At 38.9% G+C, this 16,573-nt stretch overlaps 1 protein-coding gene across 1 annotated transcript; it reads right to left on the bottom strand.

Annotated features, from left to right (window-relative positions):
• On the bottom strand, positions 2,164 to 15,618 carry NOBOX (NOBOX oogenesis homeobox). Its single transcript, XM_021393828.1, has 7 exons — positions 15,404 to 15,618; positions 12,783 to 13,475; positions 12,291 to 12,397; positions 11,944 to 12,062; positions 10,925 to 11,046; positions 3,803 to 4,073; positions 2,164 to 3,294 (listed from the first exon to the last, which is right to left on the bottom strand). The coding sequence occupies exons 1-7, from the start codon at positions 15,447 to 15,449 to the stop codon at positions 2,940 to 2,942; spliced, it is 1,713 nt and encodes a 570-aa protein (XP_021249503.1). The 5' UTR covers positions 15,450 to 15,618; the 3' UTR covers positions 2,164 to 2,939.

Raw genomic sequence — 16,573 nt, forward strand, 5'->3', positions numbered from 1 at the left:
TCATATCATTTATTCCTCATTTCTAAAAGATGAATCTGAGAACCAGCTATTGGAGATAATTGGGCCAATCTTGGACAGGAACCCAAAAAAAGAAAATTCAATTCCCATTCATGCCACAGTTCTGCTTCCACAACCCCATAACAGTACACAAAAGAGCTATTGCTGTCTTGGAACTCTTTCCTTATTTCATCTCCATTCTCATTTAAAAAAATTAATTAAAAAAAAAACATTGACTGTACTTTTCATTACCAACAATACTCTCTTCCTTCCTGATGCTGCTCCCTATTTCCTCTCCTTCAGCAAGTGATGTCAACTCTGATTCTTTTTGGTGGTTCTGGTACGAACTTTGGTCTGATGGTATCGCTCCCTTTTGTTTTCCAGTATGTGGCACGGATCCTAGTGTTGTTCCATTGGGCACTTGAAGGCAAGATGGAGAGGAGGGCAGGCAAGGCAGCTGCGTGTACAAAATCTGCTCTATGAAATACTGTCCTCCTGCTGTGCTAGAAAATGCCGTTTGAGAGCGCAGCTGATGCAAGAACATAGCTCCCTGCATGGAGCAATCATTCCAGGGGACTGCCTGATAGGCAGTGATGCCCACTGAGTAAAAAGCAAGAATGGAAAAAATCACAACAAGGAAAGTAGGATTAAAATCGTGTGTATATAAAAATGCATGTTTTGCTACTGACAATGTACTCAGTGCAAAACAGTGTTACAGTTATTCCTTAATGCTTGCTGCAATGAAGCAGACATCACACAAGTATGAAGATTAGTTTTGTTGTTTACACTGGAGTCTACCTATCCAGAACATTTCTATTAAGAGAAAAACCCCTCAAGCAATAGTATTACTACAACCTAAAGAACACGGGTGTATGTAATGATATTAGAGACCCCTTGTCAACAGTTTACGGGCGTTAGGCCCGATTCCGTGACGAAGGGGACGGGGGACCCACGGGCCCACGTCCCGGGAAAAGGGGAAAGGGGAAAAGGGTAGGGAGATGGCCCTGAGAGCAAAGAACAGCGGCAACAATCTGAGGAGAAACAAACTAATTTACTAAATAAGATATCGGAATGCAAAACAACACACTATAATACAATATAATTACAATTAAAGCTGATAAATCCAATGCAGAGAGAGAGAATGTCCCAAAATCATGGTAGGCCTTACTCTACTACCAACGATAAGACGGCTGGGGAGCGAGGTGCTGCCAAGACGAGAGACGGTGGAAAAAGGGACTAGGTCTCATGATCCGCAAGTTTTTATACTGCGAGCTTTTATCTTTTCCCTCTGGCTGGAAAATGGTAACAGAGGAGCAAAGTACAGTGGGGAATGTAGTAGTCCTTCTTTTCTGAGAACTAGGTACGTCCACTACATGATGTTATGATGTGGAATACCAATAACCGAAAATCATAAAACCATGACATCCCTCAATATTGTGTTTGGTTTTTTTTCTCCACTCCAGTTTTCCAAGTGAGCTCTGCAAAGCATGAGCTGGATGCTTAATCATCACTTTGATTTATGAAAGCTGCAATTCAGGAAGCTTGAATGTTTGTTTGTTTAATTCATATGTATTAATACAGCTAAATTGTTCACTTGGTTACACGCTGAAGTAAAAATTTATGGCGTATCCACACGGACAATTTGGTTCCCTCCCCACTGCACTCTCTGGCCCCAGTTATCCACTTTGTATAATAGTCACAGGATCCCTCCCTTGAAGGAAAGAGCCATGCCACTGCTAATTCACTACCTGTTATGCTCCAGACAGAATTAAGAAAAAAGTGAGCATCAACTCTGAGACTATTTCTTCAGCAATCCTCCTTCATCAGTACTAGGAAAGCTTATACCTTTACACATCCCTTTATGCTTGCATGACATGCTCTAAGGCACACAACACACGCTTCTTGCATCATACAATGAAAATATTAACCTGATGTGCTGGAATACATCCCTCTCATTACTTCTGACATTTCAAACTGAAAAACTACAGAAAATAATAATTATACCTTACATCCAAAGAGTAGAACTAGGCCAAGTGCAAGATAGAGTTGCTGCCAACCTGCTCTAGAAAATGTTTGTCATAAACAGTGAGCCAGCTTGCACCAGTCACCCTGTGAGTCAGATTTTTTCCTTGACAAAGTCTGCAAAAATGATACAGGAGCAGCATCTGTAGTCTGAAAGCATTTTATTCTCTTATTTGATGAGAGATGTTTTTTAGACTGATTTTAATTTAACAAACCTGACAGACAAAGTAAATAAATTGCAGTAGTCTTATCTTTTGATTGTACCAGGACTTGAACAAATTCAGAATACAAATCACTGACACAAACCTATACCAATATCGCCATTTCTACCTGGTTACTTAGAATAAAGCAATTCAGCATAATTTTCTAGGTGGTATCACAAATTCCCATCAGAGATTAAAAAAAAGAAGCCATAACAAAATTCTCATGCCCCCCCCCATCTCTGATTGTCTTTCACTGTACTACCCTAAGATACATAAAGTTCTTTCAAAATGATCTCTGGGGAAGCCCAGCAGATTTGGAACCCCATTTTTCTTGTTTCCTACAACTACTCAGTTTTCTGTGACACCTTTTTATTTCTCACTCTTGACCACTACCTTACACAATAGGCATGTTAGTTTGCTCAGTATTCTTCTGAAAAAGGCAAGTTGCTCTCCAATTCAGATGAAACCACTACAGTACCTAATGTACACACACAGTAATATTCTCTCTTAACATGTAACCTAAGAAGTAAATTTGGATTCAAATTAATGGGTCACAAACACTTAAGAGAACAAAAGATTGTGGGGAGGGGAGAAAAAGATAGGCAATATGTATATATTATGCATGTATATGCACATTCCTTCTTCCTCTCAGTCATCAGTGAAAACACCGATCACCCTGAGGCTTTCAGGTGACACTTACTCTTGAGGAGTCAGATGTCAAGATTTCAGAAATTTACCTGAGTTTTCATTCTGCTGCTGTAAAACAAGTTGTTCCCCCACGTGGTTTTGTACATAGGCCTTTGCAGCTCCTGCTGCCCTATAGGTTACCATTCCACTGCTACCAGATAAGGCAAGGAAAGCTGCATTGGACTCGGTTGGTGTTGTAGAAGTGAGGTGAACACTGGAGACATTGCTGGGTGGCTGAAATGGCAGACGGTGGAACTGGGAGTACTGGTGCTGCTGGGGATGTTGGGACAGCTGGTAAGTTCCACCCTGGCTGCCATACTGACAGTATGGGGTCTCTAGACTGCCTGTAAACTCCAGCTGCTCAGGGGAAACCGGTGAACACAAGCTGCGGAGAGCAAGAAGAGAAGCAATTCAGAGTTCAAAGTAGGGTCAACACTGTACAGCACCTTGTAAAATATTCAACTGCTGGTTTTTCACCCTTGACAGCCATTCAAATCCTTATCTGACTCCAACTCTTTCTTCCAAATCTCAGGCACAGGAAAAAAGAGAGCTTTAACAGCAGGATTCTCTAACATAGCACATTGATGGGGACTACCTTTCAGTTCTTCCCACTTTCTAAGGCACACACCAACACTTAATGCATCACCTCTCAAGGATGTGCTTCTGAACTTCACTTCCACTTGATATGCATGCAATTACTATGGATATCACTTTTCTGAAGTGTATAGTCCTACTACGACACGATACTCTTTTTCATACTCCATATAAAAGTTTTGTTTTCTTTTGAATTCTTGGTTATGCTCCCCATTTATTTCCTTGTCCCATGTCCCAGCTTCGCCCTCCCAAGGTTCACTTTCTTTGTCTTCCTCAAAGAGAATCTCATCTGCTCCTACCCTTGATTCTGGATGCTATAAGTGAAGGCCTCCTTGGAGCTGACTTCCTGACTGGACGAGCTGCATTCACTGTTGGGTGCATCCAGCATGAAGGGAACAATGTGACTAAAGGGGCTGAAGGAAAGACTGAGAGGGAGGCTGGCCCTGCGAATGGGTGGAGGGCTAGGAAGGCTGGGGAAGCACTCCACCCTGCTGGAACTGAAGTCAAGCTGCAGCAATGCTTTTGTCTGAACTGCTTCGCAAGATGCCATCATTCCTGTCACTGAAGAGCCTGTGAATGAAAAGAGAGACTGTCATACTAAAAAGGTGTAAACATAGGATTGGTCTAAGAAAAGTGGTAAAACAGAAAGGCAAGATGCCAGTGAAGGAGGGTAGGTTAACTGGTGTGAATAAAAGCGAACAAGTAGCAGCATTGCTTCTGGGAAGAAAAACAAGTAGTAGCAAGCTCTCTGGATCATACAGTTATGTTTGTTAGTTAACTAAGATTATGTTCAGGATTTCAGTCTCTGCATACTAGATTTATTCAGCTCTCAAAAAGGCAGCCAAATGAAAATAAGTACTTCATGGAAAAAAGACAAGATCCCCTAGCCTTCCTCCATGTCTATTGTCCTCTGGGAAGATAATCTGTGCAGCACATTCCTCTTGAAAAATTCAGTTAGTTTGAAAGAAACAAAAAGCATGTCTTCGGAGATAGACCATCTAGGCTGTGTTTTAAAAACAACTTTCACTCCTGATTTGGCCTTTGATGAGTCATGCCAAAAACTAAAAAAAAAAAATAAAAAACTAAACAAAAACCCATAGATGTCAGCTGAAGGGCCTTCAGAAAAGGAAGCTGGGAGGTGGAAAAGCACACCCAACATATTTCAGTTGTTAGTCTTGTTTAGTGACCTGTCTCTTCTGTCTTAGCAGTTTCTTACAAAGCCACCTCTGGTGAAGGAGGACATGATAGGAAGAGAAAAGGTCATAAGCATGTATGCTGGTGATCCAGAACAAGAACACAGATGTTCAAGAATTTTTGTATGTGCTCTTCAAGAACTTTGTATGAGAACAGAATGTTCTTCTATTAATTGAAACAGCTAATTATTTCTTTTTAGAGAAATGTAACTATCTTCAGGTATGTAGGACAACTGAAATGATTTTTTCAAGACTAGTTAGGCTGAACCAGATTAAGAATGAGCAGAAATGAGAATATAACACAGATATTATTATTCAAGCAGAAATGGTCTATTTCCACACACGGCAGTGCACTCAGGGAATGCTATGGTAGTGCAAATAATTTACAGCTGTATTTCACCCTCACAGGCATAGAGGGGAACATCAGATGCACTCTACCAGGTGTAAGCTAAAGGCCTTTGGCATAAAACCTAAACATAATACAGCTGCGGCTAGAATGAGCAACTTTTACAGAATTTTGGAATGCATGTCCAGAGAGCTAATCAGATTCCACTTCAATCATTTTCAGCTCCATTTCTAAGATTCCCCAGCATTTATCTTACTGTATCTTTCTGTATGTTTTTTTTTTTCCTCCAACTCACTGCAACTATGGAAAGAGACAGCTGGGATATTTCAGTGAAAACTTGAATAGCCCTGAGTTTGGGATAATTTCAAAAACAAGATCAAGACCTAGAATGGCATCTCTGAAGCATTCACGCTCCCAGGCAATTCTCAGTGGTTTAGTTTGCTATTTGAATATACTCTTTCTCCATTTCAGGCAGCCTTTATGTTGCATGTACATATTACATTCATAATTCTTTCGACATAGCATACAGTCCAAAGTTTGTAAAACAAAGAAGTCAAAACAACTTTCGGTTTCATAACAAGTCAAAATAGCTTAGGAAGAAATGGAGCTGAAGCTCTGTTTTCATTTACAAAAGCCTTCATTTGTAAAGGCCCAGAATACAATATTTTGAGTAAACTTTATGAAACAGTAACCATACAGGGCAAAACTTATCTGAAAAACTGTCTATTTCCAGATAAATTTTAGTTCAATAATGACAGTACAATTAACTATTTTGAAGCTGGCCTTAGCCTTGCTCAGGACAAATGTGAGCAGTGTTAATAACATATCCCAGAAAAACAATTCTAAACCCACTTCACACATAATGAGAAATATGCTCCGTTTTGTTTTTTTTTAAATATTCTAAACACTTAGTACAAATAACCCTTGTGATCATGACATTAGAACCCTAAGTAATGTCTTTGCTGCAGTATAGCTGCTTTCTCAGCATCCTGGCAGAATTAAGAGACCCATTCTTTAAGTTTCCAATGAATGAAACAGTCTTAAGTTAAAAGGAAAGAAAAAGATGTGAAGGATATGTATATGTCTCTCAAGATGACTGTTTTCAGTCTTGCACCAGACTTTAGGGGACTGATTTTTATGCTACAGATGTGTCCGTGAACTTAAAACTGGGCATGGTTTCAACTATGAGACTATGTTTTAGGGATCTGCTTTCACTGCTGTTATCAGATCACCTCCAAAATAATTGGTATTAGGGTGATATCTATCTGCTTTGGAGCTCTTTCTCCCAATACCTGCCATAGATTACTTTCTTAATCAAGCACATCATGCTAACTCCAGAAGGCCTTGGCATGAGACAACTGTCACAATTCTGGCAGATAAACAAGCAGCTGCTCGCAGACTGTTCAGTAGGTCTGGGGAACATGACTAACTTCTCAAAAAGCACAGTGTTGGGTACAACACAGATGATGTTGAGCAACCAAACTAACCTCACACGATGTACTTACACTAGAACTGCTTTCTCAAGCATCGAGAGTTCAGCAAAAGGCTCTGTTACTGTGAGTCTCAATCACACACCATCCAATCCAGTTTCTTATAATAAAACATGCCTGTGTAATTGTAATCACAGTATTTAGTAGAACATTAAGGGCCATCATAAAGCATTTCACATATGCAATCTCTTCCTGAAATTATTATAAGTTCTGTGAAAAATATATGCTCCCACCACGTGTCCTCAGCAAAACAGACACATGAAAGAAATACTTCCTGAAAAACCACCAAGGGAAACAAAAAAATCTTAAACTAACAGAGGCATAGAATGTAGCTTTTATTTCTATGGGGGTAAATGGTTAACTGTATATAAGCTGACAAACAGCTTCTGAAAAGTAGGCATCAACAGCTAAATCACCAGAAAATCTCATAAAATACACAAAATTATCCAAAAATACATACAACTGCCTGTCTAGTTTTGCTCAAGGAACTGCTATAACTGGAAGTTTACATGCATGGCCAGTGCTTATCTGCAGAAACACGTTCTTGTTTTTATGTAAAAGGCATTTCATGCCTTTACATGCATCCAAACTTTCCATAACATTAAGGAAGCTCAGTCCTACTCAGAGACATTCAAGTTTCATCTCTAAGAGGCCATCGCTAAATCACTAAATCAGAATAATATAATTGTCAGAAGTCTCAGACAAACTGCAAACGAGAAATATCAAACATATACATACATGTTACTTTGCTTAAAGCATGCTACTAATCTAGCAAAAATGCAAGAATAGAATTCTAAGAAGGCAAGCTCAAGTAAAAATTTCTGAAGCATAATCGAATCTTTTGATTTTGTTGTTAGCTGTGCTATCAATAACTGACAGAAAGGAAAAATATCTCAACTACAACTTGCTGGCATTTTTAACCAGCTAACCATCTTTTTTGGAGAACTGTATCAAACAGTGAGACAAAAAAAAAATCATAACCACTGTCTAGAGAACAAGGAAAAACAAAGGAAAAAAAGGCACTGAGCACTTTACAGAAGTCAGTTAACAGGTTGTAGTGTTCTCATGCACATAAATAATTTGCTTGTCCAGTTGAAAGTGGCGAAACACTGCTACCAAGGAAAGCATCTGAACAATCACTCCATTGGGCCAGTCTCTGAGCACAACTGCACCACTGCATGTGTCACAGATTATTCTGCTGAAATCTGCTATGAGTTGTTTCCACTGAGGCCACTTTTATTAGTCTTTGCTTTGTGAATTTATAATTTTTTATTCATTTGTTCACTCTTCTTTTGCTTCTTTTACTTTGCATGTTATCCTATCCATGTTTTATCTTCTTTTTCTGAAGTCTTCTAAGAAAAATGGTGAGCCCTGGATAGCTTCGTTTATGAGCAAACTTATTTCTGAATGAGGATGAATGGGTCTGCCTATGCAATTCTAGATGAGAGGAAAAAAAAGTCTCACTTGTCATGGTTGTGATATCCTACATCTAAGATACAACTTTAACTGAAGGTTTTCCTGTGAATGGGATATGCAGATTTCTCGCCTGTGAGAACTCTAATAGCAGTCTTTTCCCTGAGAAGGAACAGTAACTTAAATCTCTACTTTTCCTGGGTAACAATTTTCCCGTGGCTTGTAGGAATGTAGCTTTAAGATTGGAAGGAAGGGTGGATTTTGTAAACAGTGAGTTCAGCCTGTGTGCATATCATTACACATAGCACACTCCTCCCTCCCCTCAGGAAACCAGGATAAAAAGAAAAAAGAAAAAAAACAGTCACTGAACTTCACAGTTCATGCTCACTAGCGAAGCACGCTTATTTTCTGCAAAGTAATTTAGAAATGGTAATATTATTTTTGTCACATAGATATTTATTTGGAAAGTATTTTCCAGCCCTAGATGACAAACAGACTTCATTACTTCTTGTTCAGCTTGATTTAAAGAGAATGAGAATTTTATTCCCTTACATACACCTAGTAGATTAAGGTATATTTTCATCTTCACATGTCCTTAATACTGAAGATACTAGAGTTTCAGACAAGTAGAGGAAGCATGTATTTCATAAAAGATAGATTTACACACAGCAGCAAGTTCAAAGGATCTGGGGAGTAAAAACCCATAAATCTTTATCTTGATTTTTTTTTCACATCAAGAATTGCATTCCAGTGTGCAGATTCCCCAGAAAGAAATTGCTCAATATAGACAGATGACAAGATCGTATCCCTGAATGAAAATTTATTTCTCCAACAGATATACTCTTCTCTTGATTAAATAGCATGTCTGCAAATGTACTTTAGGAACCAGGACAACTATACTTGTTCTGCAGACAAGTATAGAAATAAGAGGATCTTTGCTTTGTTTCCTTTAAATCAATTATTTTTTCAGAATCTTGGTCTTTAACTAATTAAGTACAGGACTCAATTGTCTGCACCACTTCAACATTCTGGAAAACAGCAAATTATTCAAATACTTTTTACCATGTTTACTCCACTGCAAGAAGCAGAAAAGCTAACAGTCATATTGTTTAAGGAGCTCATAGAATTGATTATGCAACAGAATTGCTGATATCAAGAAAGTATCTTTAGTAAGTATCTCTCTTTTAACACATATAGTTATTTATTGACATTCCAAATTTATTTATAGGCTCTTAAAGTTGCTTTTTACAATGTCAAAATTTATTCCACAGGTATCAGTACTATTAAAAATTCATTAAAGATTTTGAGTCATATTAGAAAGTGATCCACACAGAACTGCCCTTAATACTGAAATATATATTATAATATCTATAACACACATATATTATATATATGTTATATATATTATATAATACATATAATTATAATTATATATTATATTATATATATAATTATATTATATAATATATATAATATATAACATATATATAATATATGTGTATATATTATATATGATATATATATTATATATATAATACATATAATTATAATTATATATTATATTATATATATATAATATATATAATATAATATATATAATATATAATAATATATATATTATAACTATATATTATATATGTGTGTTATATATCTATTATAATATCTATAACACACATATATTATATATATGTTATATATATTATATAATACATATAATTATAATTATATATTATATTATATATATATAATTATATTATATAATATATATATAATATATATAACATATATAATATATGTTATATATATTATATTATATATATATTATATATATAATACATATAATTATAATTATATATTATATTATATATAATTATATTATATAATATATATAATATATTATATATATTATAACTATATATTATATATGTGTGTTATATATATTATAATATATATTTCAGTATTAAGGGCAGTTCTGTGTGGATCACTTTCTAATATATCTATGTATGTATAAGTATATATAGAATACAATGAGGGTCAGAAACAACAGCATGAAATTCAAATGAATTAGTTATACTGAAGAGTAGGGAATTTCTGTACCACATGCCAGCACATCTATTGCTTGAGATATCCCTCCCTAAGGAAGTCATGAAATCCACATCATTTTGGAAATATTTTCAAGTTATGCCAACTTGGAAAAGTAAATGTATTTATGAAATAGTTTAAGGAACATTCCTGTCTTCAAGGAATGCTCCAATATTCTACACATGAATACATAATTTAATAAACCCTCTCTTTTGTTGCCATCAACAAGTTTAAATGCAGCTCAGGTAGAAAACTGATCTAACAGCACAACTCACTGACTTCCAACAGCACTGCAACAGCAATTAAACTAGGCTATATGCTTGAGAACTCACATAGTCTCACTTCCTCAAGGTCAAATGTATATTTGCACTATTTATAATGTCTGGGGAAGTAATACACACACACACACGCACACCTTGTTAAGATAGAAAGGTATGGAGTACCTGACAAAAATCTCACATGATGCACCTTCCTCACAAGCTCACTTCATTACAGGTTGCAGCCAGAAAACTATCGTCTAAACTAGAATGTGGGATTTGTACTTTTGCCCCAAAGAACACATAATATCCAGAATAATACTTTCATCATCACGTAGAGAAGCACCTCCAGCTGCACCAGTTATCATACAACCACAACAGCAGAATGTCTAATCACATATCCTTATGAGCTCATATTCAGAATTCCTTGCTGGGCAGTGGTACAACATGAATGAATAAGAACAGTACATCCAACTGTAGCACTACTGCAGAGGCACCATCCAACATAGCCATTAACATGATTAGAAGGAAACTGTTAAATCTGGTGTCACTTTTTGGACATGACATCCCTTGAAGTGTCTGAGAGCCTCCCAACATCACCAAAAATAACTGTAGAATATTGCACTGATATGGGTCTCACCTGAGGAGGAAGAAAGCAATGCAGAGTGCTCACTGAGCAGGCTGGAGCAGTTCCCAGCTGTAGTGTTTACACTTAATATGGCAGACTGGTCAGGCAATGGAGGCATTGGCAGAAGAGGTGCCCTGAAGTTGGACATAAAAGGTATGAACTTGAACTAGAAGACAATGCAAGACATTACCACAAAATACACACTTTTTTTTAAACTATCCTACAACAGGTAGATCCTAGATCATTAGATCAGTAAACACTGACTTATGAGTGCAAGGAGGCAGCGCAAGGGACGCTATCAACCAATATTTGGGGAAGCAGTCCGAGACTATTCATGTGGAAAGGACAGGCAGTAGGGACAGTGCAATGAAGTCAGTTGGGTGGTCTCCTATCTGTCACTTAATGGTTCTGTTTTCATTCGGTCTTAACAACAAGATTCTCCTACCAGATTGCCATAAACACCACCCTCTGGAGACTTCCTTTTTTCCACCCCCTCCTTCCCCTGAAAGGCTACATATCTTTTCACTTATTCCTTTTTCTCTCAAATGTAAATGTTCCCCACTCATCTCTGAAAGGTGCTATTTTTCATCTCTTCAGAGAAGCCCATGTCTCTGTGAAACTGTTACACGCAAGCAGCATTTCCATCACCAAGTGAAAAATCCATGAAAACGTAAAGTGGTGATGGAAGGCGGTCTGGGATAAAAGGTTTCCTGTGTGCACACAAAAGGCCTGAACAGCACATAAAAATAAAATAAAAATGAAGGAGTGATTCCACTGATCCTTTCTATCCAATTCTCTGCTCTTTACATGGCTTCAGCAAAAAAATAGTGTGCTCAAAAGCTCTCCTAAAAGGAGCCACTACAACAATTTTCCAGAAACGTGTCTGACTGGAGAAAACAGAAGGGCAATAAACTTTCGCCTCTATGATCAGCTCTCCATGACTTGAACATAAAGGTCAAAAGTGACAGGTGAAGATTTAATTCATTAGGTATCTATTGTGGAGAAATGAGAAAACAGAGCAAGTCCCTCACCCACAACTCTCTGACCCAGCATGGACTGACAGAGCCGCTGATGTTGAGTATTTTTTGCCACCTTTGGCATTCAACTTCTCTGTTTTTCGCCACTTTGCCCTGCGATTCTGAAACCAGACCTGATCAATAGAAAGAAACATTCAGAGAGGAATGATCTACACACGGGGACACAGGCAAAGAAACAGCAATGACTGACTCCATGCTTCCCCAGGTGAATCCAGAACTCTTAAAAATTCTTTCTTCCACAGAGCATCTGCAAGATTAACCTCTCCTCCCTGCCTCAGTTCCTCCCCCTGACATTTCTCTGGCACAGATCCTACAGTCACTGTTACCCACACAGCCATTACCATGATACGCTGTGGTGTCACCCCAACCACAGCTGCTATCTCTCTCCTCTTCTCATTGTCAGGGTAGCGGTCTTCCTGGAACATCTTCTCCAACTCTTCTAGCTGCTCTAGAAATAATGCATTGTTCAAAAAGAGAGAGGTGGAAACAAACAACAATGACAAAAGTCATTTAAAAAGACCCCCCCCCCCTTTTTTTTTTTACTGTAGTTAAAAATACAACAACATAAGTGGTATTTTCTTAAAAGCAAGCCACAAAAGTAATGTCTCCTTCCACAGTATAACAAACAGCATTGCTAGCAATAGTTCAAACAGAAACACTTGGCAACTTCTAACTGAAGAATTTCTCACACCTCTAATAGTGCAGAATGCATAGCAAATACTATTCAGAGCAGTTCAGCACCTCCATGCTGTGCCTTCAGTATGATGTAAAAAACATTAGTGCCATTATCACTACAAGTATCACTGTCTGCCACTTGGTTCCCCATTATCTACCTGCATTATAGAAGGTGCGTGTCTTCTTCTTGACTGGTGGTAGAATTTCTGGATTCTCAGGTAGATCTTTTTTCTGCTTGTTCTCACCATGGCTACTTCCAGATTCCAGGAATGAAGATACATTGTAGGATTCCTGCGCTACAGTACTGGCTGAAGTGCAGAGCACTGACCTGCAAGTAGTTGGGCCATATACATCCTCTAACAGTGCTAGCCTGCAGAGGTCTCCAGAGATTGCACTAGATGCTTTCTCAGCACACATTCCACTTATGCCATCATTTTTTTTCTTCTTGGCCTCCTTTTCAGTCACATCAGAGTAATAACCTTCATGCTGTTTGAGTGAACCTGAATTATCTGTGGGTGCCTGTGCAAACTTAACCATGCGAAGAGGAAGCACAGAATTTGTGTTGCTGTGGAAATCTGACAACTGCCTGCACACTGAGGCAAGGTTGAGTGGTAGGGACGTTGAGTTTTCAGAAGTTGACCCACTTTCCTGCAGCATGCAGTAACTGCCACCTTCCTCCTTCACAAGGCTGGTCTTATCTTCTGTACCCAGGGTATCCCCAACTTCTTTTATAGTTGCATGTTGGGATGTAAACAATGCATTGCACACTGTACCATGTCCACCAAGAGAATTAGCATCTACCACAAAGTGCTCAGTTTTCAGTGTTAAGCCCTCTTTCCTGTCCTTGCACTCTACAAGGAATAAATAAATAAACAAAAAATAAATGTCCCCAGACTGACTCATATGCATGATTTCTAACCCAGGTGTGCCTAGATAAGTTTCAGTTATGGGAGAGGGAACACTGCACTGTAAATTAACAGTGAAAAAAAAAAGACAAACACACTTCGAGAGTTCAAAATGAAGACTGTGACCAGGATAACAAAAGAAAAAAGAATACAATATGGTCAACGTAGAGATATCTAAACTTCTGAGCCTAGAAAAGCCTTATCTTGTGAGAGAGAATGCCTGCAAAAAAACAGTCAACTGCAAACTCTAGTATGAGTTAATACTAGACACAAAAAATAAAGCTGCATATAATAAACAGTAGTACTTATAAGGAAAAGAGCACTGTGAATAACATAGGTCTTTGGAATAAGGAACAAAATAAAAATCAGTGACGTATCAAGACATCAAATGACTCCTTACTAAAATAAGCAAAAGACAAATGAAAGCCAGATTCTGGTCTATTCTGTCAGCAGTGATTATCTGATAAATGGCACCACTTTTTGATTATAGAGGTTTCTATTTCTATCATAGTGAAGTTGATCAAAGTAAAAAGAAATGAATTCTATGAACATCTATTAACTGACTTGCATTAGCTTTCTTCAGCTTCAGACACAACAGTAATGAATAACAAACCTAAGGATGGACAATGAAGAAGGTATCTGAGGACAAAAATAGATGAAGAAGTCTGACCAAGTTTAATAAAAAGCACTGACTGCACTATGCTAATAGAGATCAAATAGCAGAAGATAGTTAAGAAACAACACAGCAAGAAAAGTAGTCAACTATTACTTTAACAGAATAAAAAAAATAAAATGTGATCTTTTCCAGCTGGGACGAACATCTTCAAAAATTCCTACTGATTGTCTCAGAACGCTTTCAACTAATTTTTACTTTTATGCATGCATTGGTATGTGTTTACATCACAAAACATGTTTCAAAGTCTTATGCCCATTCCTTGCATCTGCAATAGAGAGATGGATCAAAAGCAGGGATTTTTGCAATCACCTGCAGAAATAATCCTTTCATCAAAAAGAAAATCTACCACCTCTATTTCTTAGACACAAAGCAAAGACTTGACAAGTAACTTGATATCAACAAGAAGAGACCTGAAATGAAAGTAAAACTTGGAAAAAAAAATATAGACCTTAACAGTAACAACCAGAGAGTTGCCAATCCACTCCTTCTTCCATCATTGCAGCAACAAGAGACCCGATTGAGCATCACATTTTTTGGATAATCTTAGAAGACACCTTAAGTGACTAGGTTATATCATACTAGTGGAGCCTGGAATGTCTGAAGTTGCATGAGCAAGAAGCAAATTTGTCCTCTTCCTCACAGTCACCTCCTCAGAATTTTCTAGAATAAAGTTAATATTTGCACAGCAACAGGAAGATTTTTAAGGCTGCTTTGAGTGTTTGGTGCAAAGCAACCTGGACATGCAGGGACAAACATGAACTTCACAGAGCCATTCGTGCAACTCAAAGAGGAAAAGAATTGTCTTGAGGGACATAAGCACCACCAGCCTGGAAACCCTGAGGCAGCAGGATCCCATTAGGGAGCTATAAAGGGAAGACCAACAGCCTCCTCTCCAGTTTGCCCTGTGCTTTTGCAAGCCTTGAGACTCCAAGGCCACAAAGACACTGAGCTGACAGCAGCCCATAGCCTCCAGACAGCACACCGGATAACATAGCAGCTATCCCTGGGGCAAGGGCTCTTATCACCTTTCTTGCAAGTACCGGTCAAGGTTTGGCAGGACCACCACCCAGGTAACAGCCTGGAGGAAACGATAGGGTTGTTATTTTCTCCGGGGGCTGCTCATTAGGCTCATTGCCGGGTGCCTCCTGTCCGATGATTAACATGAGCTGCTATCGTATTCCTGAAGCCCAACCCTTACCCAGCCCTTTCGGCATTCGTTCCTCCTCCATGCCCACCCCGTCCATCCCGGCTCGACGGCTGCTGTGCGTCCAGCCCACCACAGCAGGGCGCAGCCTTGTTAATGCCCCACCCAGCAGCGAGCCCTATGCGGGCAGCGAGACCAGCCAGCTCATCAAATCCACCTGCGGCGCCAGCGACCCTCTGAGGGAAAAGTGTAACCCAGAGCGCTGGGGTTTTCCGAACTACCTTATCTCAGCCACTCGGCTAGGCAGGGGGCGGCGGAGGCGGGCTACGCCAGTGCAAAAAAAAAGAGGACTCCCGATGGAACCGTATGTAACTGGGCAGCAAACTCGAAAGCCCTGCAGCAGATGAAAGCCAGCTGGCGGTAGGGCAGGGCTCCTACTGGTTGCAAGATCGTGCTCAGAGAGTGGTGGTCAGTGGCTCGATGCCTGGATGGAGTGAAGACTGATGTTCCACACAGGTCTGTAGGGGGGCTGGTGCTATTTAATATCTTCATCAACAACATTGGGATCAAGTCCATGCTCAGCAAATTTGTGGATGACACCAAGCTGCATGATACGTACCCAGAGAATAGGATGCCATTCAGAGAGAGCTAGACAGGCTCAAACAGTGGGCCCAGGTGAACCTCATGAGGTTCAACAAAGCCAAGTGCAAGGTCTTGCACCTGGGTTGTGGCAACCCCCACTATCAGTACAAGCTGGAGGACAAAAGAATAGACCACAGCTCTGCTGAAAAGAACCTGGGCGTACTAGCATATGGCAAGATGGACAAGAGACAGTAATGCACTCTTGTAGCCCAGTTAAAGCCAACCGTATTCTGGGTTGTACCAAAAGAACTGTGGCCAGTAGGTCAAGGGAGGTGATCCTGCCCCTTTACTCTGTGCCAGTGAGATGCTTTGACCCAAGAGTAATTTCATAGTGTTAAACGAGTATAAACTGAAGCATGTGTGGCAGAGTTGTGTTAATCAAGTACAATTACTATGACAGTACAGCTGATTCAGCCAGCAAATGTAAGCTGTGCTGGCTGGAATGTTATTGAAGCTAAAATTATGCTTAATTTCTTAGAGGCATTTAGCTGACCAGGCACAACTCTGATCTTGAAGTAGATAGAACCTCTTAAATATTAAACCAAAGCACAAAAATAAAAAATGACTGCTTTAGAAGTCCTT

Source organism: Numida meleagris, chromosome 1 (genome assembly GCF_002078875.1).
Source record: "Numida meleagris isolate 19003 breed g44 Domestic line chromosome 1, NumMel1.0, whole genome shotgun sequence".
NCBI classification, from domain to species: domain Eukaryota; kingdom Metazoa; phylum Chordata; class Aves; order Galliformes; family Numididae; genus Numida; species Numida meleagris.